This window comes from Momordica charantia (genome assembly GCF_013281855.1).
Source record: "Momordica charantia cultivar OHB3-1 chromosome 4 unlocalized genomic scaffold, Mcharantia_2.0 BLBB01000004.1, whole genome shotgun sequence".
Taxonomy (NCBI): domain Eukaryota; kingdom Viridiplantae; phylum Streptophyta; class Magnoliopsida; order Cucurbitales; family Cucurbitaceae; genus Momordica; species Momordica charantia.
This window is the reverse complement of record NW_028275162.1, coordinates 12,011,055-12,017,161: the sequence shown is the minus strand read 5'-3', so window position 1 is coordinate 12,017,161 and position 6,107 is coordinate 12,011,055. Positions and strand designations below refer to the sequence as shown.

At 40.0% G+C, this 6,107-nt stretch overlaps 1 protein-coding gene across 1 annotated transcript; it reads left to right on the top strand.

The window, feature by feature from the left end:
- Positions 1-537: 537 nt before the first annotated feature.
- LOC148211819 (uncharacterized) lies at positions 538-921 on the top strand. Its single transcript, XM_088122930.1, has one exon. It carries the CDS (start codon positions 538-540, stop codon positions 919-921), a length of 384 nt encoding a protein of 127 aa, XP_087979056.1.
- Positions 922-6,107: the final 5,186 nt, after the last annotated feature.

The window sequence follows — 6,107 nt, the reverse complement described above, 5'->3', positions numbered from 1 at the left end:
TTGCAACTCAAAGCATAGCGCAAAACAGTCAGAAGAAAAAAGGAATAGTGGAACACATGATACCGTGTCAGAGAGTCAAAAGCTAAGCATGGAAAAAGAAAAGGGTGAGGTGCCCATAACTAACGTTGCTGGGTCACCGTATCTAGGGCGACTGGAAAGCTAAAGCAACTCGACCAAGCCTCTGCCTAGCAGAATATGTCCCTGTGCCACTTTATCCAGATAAGCTGCAGAAGAAGAATCAAGATGGGTAGTTCAAGAAATTTCTCGAAGTACTTAAGCAACTGCATAACAACATTCCACTAGTTGAAGCATTAGAACAAATGTCTACATATGTGTGGTTTTGAAGGATATTCTCACAAAAGAAACGTAGGTTGGGTCAGTTCGAAACAATATGTTTGACTAAGGAGTGTAGTACAATATCGACCAGGAAACTTCCCAATTCTAGTATCCATTGGAGGTCAGAAGATTGGTCAAGTCTTACGTGATTTGGGAGCGTGCATCAACTTGATGCCCTTGTCAGTCTATAGACGGTTGGACATGGGAGAAGTTAGACCTACGACTGTCACTCTACAGTTAACTGATCGTTCCATTGTGCATCTGGAAGCAAAAATCGAAGATGTGTTGGTACAAGTAGATAAGTTCATATTCCTTGCTCATTTTATTTTACTTGATTTTGATGCAGATAAAGACGTGTCAATCATTTCAGGAAGACCATTTATACGCACGCGAAAAGCGTTGGTGGACATGCACAAAGTAGAGTTTACCATGAGGCTGCAAGATCTGGAGATAAAATTTTCTATGTATGATTCAATAAAATACCCTACAGATGCTGAAAAGTGCTCACACTTAACAGTATTGGATGAAGCACTAATAGCGACGCTAAGCTATAAGGTCATACTAGGGAATCCAGACAGCAACTAAGGAGTCATGATGGAACGTCCAGATGAGGACAGTAAAGAAATCATTTACTTAGACAGTGAGAAAGACTTGACTCAGTCATGGTCAAAAGTGTGTGAGACCTTAGATATATAGGATGTTGGTCTCAAGCAGCTGAAGCCGTCAGTGGAAGAACTGCTTGAGTTAGACCTCAAGGCTCTTCCTTAAAATTCTTCCCATTATTATTGCTGCAAACTTATATGGAGAGAAGGAAAAAGATTTGTTTGCTGTGTTGTGGGAGCACCGAAGGGCAATAGGCTGGACAATTGCTGACATCAAGGGGATAAGCCCCAACTTTTGCATGCATTAGATTGTCCTAGAAGAAGATAACAAGAACTCGGTGGAATCGCAAAAAAGGTTGAACCCAACAATGAAGGAGGTTGTGAAAAAGGAAATAATTAAATGGCTGGATGCTGGGATCATCTACCCAATTTCAAACAGCTAGTTGGTCAGTGCTATACAATGTCTTCCGAAAAAAGGGGGAATGACAATCCTACAGAACGCTAAGAATGAGCTCATTCTCACAAGGACCGTCACATGATGGAGAATATACATGGGCTATAGATAGCTCAATAAAGCCACCAAGAAAGACCATTTTCCCTTACCCTTCATTGACCAGATTTTTGAGAGATTGGTTGGACAAGAGTACTATTATTTCCTTAATGGATATAAAATCTATAATCATATTACTATTGTGCCTCGATATCCACATAAGACCACTTTCACTTGTCTGGAACTTTTGCGTTCAGAAGAATGGCATTTGGGTTGGCAATGCTCCAGCAGCGTTCCAACGTTGTATGATGACCATTTTGTTCGATCTAGTTGAGTCAGTGGTAGAAGTTTTCATGGATGACTTCTCGGTGTTTGGAGCAAATTTTGCTGAATGTTTTTCAAATCTCCAACGTCTGCTACAACGATGTGAGGAAACCAATCTGATACTCAATTGAGAAAAATGTCACTTCATGGTTCAAGAGGGTATTGTGCTCATACATTGTGTCTCAAAGACTGGCTTGGAAGTAGACAAGACAGAAGTAGAAGTTACTGAGTAGCTACTGCCTCCCACAAATGTCAAGGGTGTGAGAAGTTTCCTAGGCCATGCAGGGTTCTACAGGCGATTTATAAAGGAGTCCCTAAACTTGCAAAACCTTTATGTTCTTTATTAGAAAATGACCGTGTGTTTAATTCTTTATTAGAAAATGACCGTGTGTTTAATTTATCTTCTAATCGTTTGCATGTCTTTACTACGCTAAACCATGCACTCATCCATGCACCTATCATTCACGCTCCAGATTGGACTCAATCATTTGAGCTCATGTGCAATGCGAGTGACTTTGCTTATAGCAGTTCTGGCTCAAAAGAAGAACAAGATTCTACACTCTATATATTGTACCAGTAAGACACTTGTTACTAAGATAAATTATACAACAATAGAGAAAGAGTTATTGGATATGGCTTTCGCATTTGAGACGTTTCAAGGATATTTGATGGGAGCTTGAGTGATTATCCATATTGACCACGCTGCACTGAAATATTTGTTGACGAAGAAAGATGCCAAACCCAAATTGATTAGATGGAATATGTTGCTACATGAATTTGATGTCAAAATTAGAGATAAGAAGGGTTCGGAGAATCTGGTTGCTGACCATCTCTCTAGAATTGCTGGAGTATAAGAAGGTCAGGACGTTGTAGCAATCCAATACAACTTTCTAGATGAATACCTACTAGCTATTACACATAAAAACTAGAAAGATGAAAATCTTGGTTTGCAGACATTGCAAATTTCTTGGATTGTTGCATACGTCTATAAGGAATGACAAGGAAACAGCTGAAGCGATTCTTTCATGAATGCAAGTTTTACTACTGGGATGACCCCTTCCTTTTCAGGCTCGGGCATAATCAAATATTGAAAAGATTTATAACAGATGTTGAAGCATCCAAGGTGTTGGAGAAGTGTCATGTTGCACCATATGGTGGACACTTTGGTGGTAAACGAAGTGTAACTAAGGTGTTTCAAAGCGGCTACTTCTGGTCTTTAATCTTTAATGTTGTTCACGAGTTGGTCAAATGCTACAAAGAATGTCAGAAAGTTCAAAATATATCCAAGAGGCCCGAAATGCTGTTGATGTACATTTTGGAAGCTGAGTTATTTGACGTATGCGCATAGACTTCATGGGTTCTTTTCTTCCATCCAATAGCCATCTATTTATCCTTGTAGTAATGGATCATGTGTCCAAATGGGTAAAGGCAATATATTGCCCAACGAGTGACGCCAAAGTGGTAACCAAGTTTTTTCTCAGGAATATTTTCATTCCATTTGGTGCACTAAGAGCCATAATTAGTGATGAAGGCTCCCATTCTCTGAATCGCGCAGTGGCTAGTTTGTTGGCCAAGTAGAACGTCAAACATAGGATTGCTATAACATATCATCCACAGTCTAATAGGCAAGCTGAAATCTCCAATCCAGAAATTAAGAGCATACTGGAGAAAGTGGCGAATACGAGCTGGAAGGATTGGGCTTTGAAGTTTGATGAAGCAGTGTGGGCTTATAAGATAGCTTTTAAAACGCCATTGAGAACATCCCTATATAAATTGGTATTCGGAAAATCTTGCCATTTACCGCTAGAGCTTGAGCACAAAGCCTTTTGTTGTGAAGAAGTTGATCTTTGATTATGGTGCAGCGAGTGAAATTCGAAAAATACAATTGCTGCAGCTGGAGGAATTTATGAGGGACGTTTACGAGAATTTAAACATCTATAAGGAAAACACAAAGAAATGGCATGATGCTCATATTCAACCAAGGACTTTTTAAATAGGACAACAAGTTTTGCTATACAATTCTCGTTTATTCCTTAGAAGCTGAAGCCCAAGTGGTCTGGTCCGTTTCAAGTTATCCCACGGAGTTGTGAAGGTTAAAGAGTTAAATTCGGAGAGTGAGTTTACTGTCAATTGACAGTGATTGAAACATTATTGGGGAGAAGAGCTGGTAAGGAATGCTGAGTACACCACCTCACTAAAGCGTAGGGGACAAGGAATTTAAGATAAAGGAATCTAGTTTATGTTCATAATTTCTCTATGGCTCCCTTTCATTTATTTTCGTTTTTGCATTTTTTTAATACAATTTCCTTCTCTACACATTAAATTTTATTTTCATTGTTAGCAGGTTGGTGAGATTTGACCATTAAATTTACAAAAGAAGAAAGATAAAAGGTAACGATTAAAGGCATGCATGCTTAGCTAGAAAAGAGGCAGCTGGCCGTTAGCAAGGGGCAGAGTAAGAAGTAGTTTCCTCGTTAAGGAAAGGCAGTAAGATTAAAATCATGAAAGGATAGTAAAAAAAATTAGAACCCCACTACCCACGTCCTCAACCCGTTTCAACTTCCTCTTTTCCTCTTTAATTCCTTATAATTAAAACCCTCCCCTTCCAAATTTTACGTCCCTTCTTCCCTCTCTTGCCCTAACCTAAGCAGGCCCAGATACAATACCAAAGCAAATGAAAATAGAGCTATGGAGATTCCCATAACGGAGAGTTCTTCGAAAGAGTTTGCCGACGCCAATGAACAATCGATGGCTGCGGAGGTCTCTAAGATCCTTAAAGCCTGCTAGTTAAGCCTGTTGTGTCATTGGTCACTCCACTTGTTCCCGAGTTTGATATAAAGCAGGGTCCTACTATCCAATCTGAGGGAGATGCTCCTGCCAACCCTACTCTTGATACCACCACTACCACCCCTCTACCACTCATTCCTCAACCATACACCACTACACTTGCCGCCTCCATTACTCTTCCATCTCCTATCATTTCCACCACAAACCATACTATTGTCCACGACTCACATCCCCCATCGATTCCAAAATCCAAACCAAAACCTCCCAAGCATAAATCCTCCTCTGGCACAGCCTCTCGCACCTGTAAAACGAAACGCCCTACTGAAGCCTCCACTCTCCCTCCTCCTCAAAAGAAAGCAAAACCCTCCCCCACTCAAAAGCCTCTGAAGCAAGTGTTGTCTTCTTCATCATCTACTTCAAAGGGGAAGTAACAGCTCACTTCTGCAAATACTGCATCCTCATTTCTCGGACCAGGATTCAGAATCCGAATTCGGCACGGCATTCCCAAGCATCCTCTATGACATGGCTGCGCCACCATTAAGTTCTGAGCTACTCTATAAGAGCGTAGATCCTCACTCACATGCTTCCTAGAAAAGCAACTAGGAGGTTACCAAACCCAAGATTGTTCCAGGTCAAGCATTCTTAACTTTAGAGTTATAACGATTGAGCCATCGAAAAGGAAGGTCGCCTTGTTAGTATAGGTAGTGACTATCAATTCTTTTAAGCTTTCCTTGACTATTCTTCTATGATCTCAAGATCCCTCTCATTCGGATGTGGTATCGATTCATTCATCTACCTCTCCTCTCTACGTCGGCGTCACAAGCCCACCAGCTTCCGCCTTCGTTTGTCCCCAACTCTACCCCCTCTGATTTCAAACAACTCAATTTGGGGCACGTTAGTAAAACAACCTAAAAAGTTTCGCTTATACAAGAGAGTAAAACCACCAGCCACTCAAATTAAGCAAAAATTCAACCATTTTAATTGCTCGACTAAAACTTATGAATCCCTCACCTGAGAGACAAACAAAATAACTTGTCCTTCGTATACAAGTAATACAATTATCTTCTACTTGAGTTAAATCTAAAGGCACTTGAGTAAACGGCAATGTACAACAACCTATTCGACAATAATTGACCGTGCACAAATAATAGCAATCAACTAAATGCCTAAATCCACCACGCTTCCTCTTAGGGTTGACCTTTTATTGTATGGTCGGTAGGCTTGTTTGACCAAAAATTTGAACCCTTTCCAATCATTATGTGCCAAAAAGAATTACATATTCTTAAAGTATAACATGCATAGAACATTTTTGGATAAATTGCATTATATGGTACTTTAGGGAAAAAATGAGAAAAACATGGTCAAAGTTCGAAGAAAATCACAATTTTCCGAATTTTGTAGGAAAATTGCGCATGGCGCAAGTTTGGAACAATTTTGCCACTTTGCCAAAATGTGTGTTTTGATTAATGAAGGGCAATGAGAAAATTTCCAACATGTTTGATCAAGCTACAACCGTAAGTCCAAGTCAATAAGGGGTTGTTAGGTGAATCTCAACTCATTTCAACCTA

What these genes read in the sequence shown, in the direction of transcription:
- LOC148211819 (XM_088122930.1), top strand. Translation starts at nt 538, where the DNA reads ATGGGAGAAGTTAGACCTACGACTGTCACTCTACAGTTAACTGATCGT.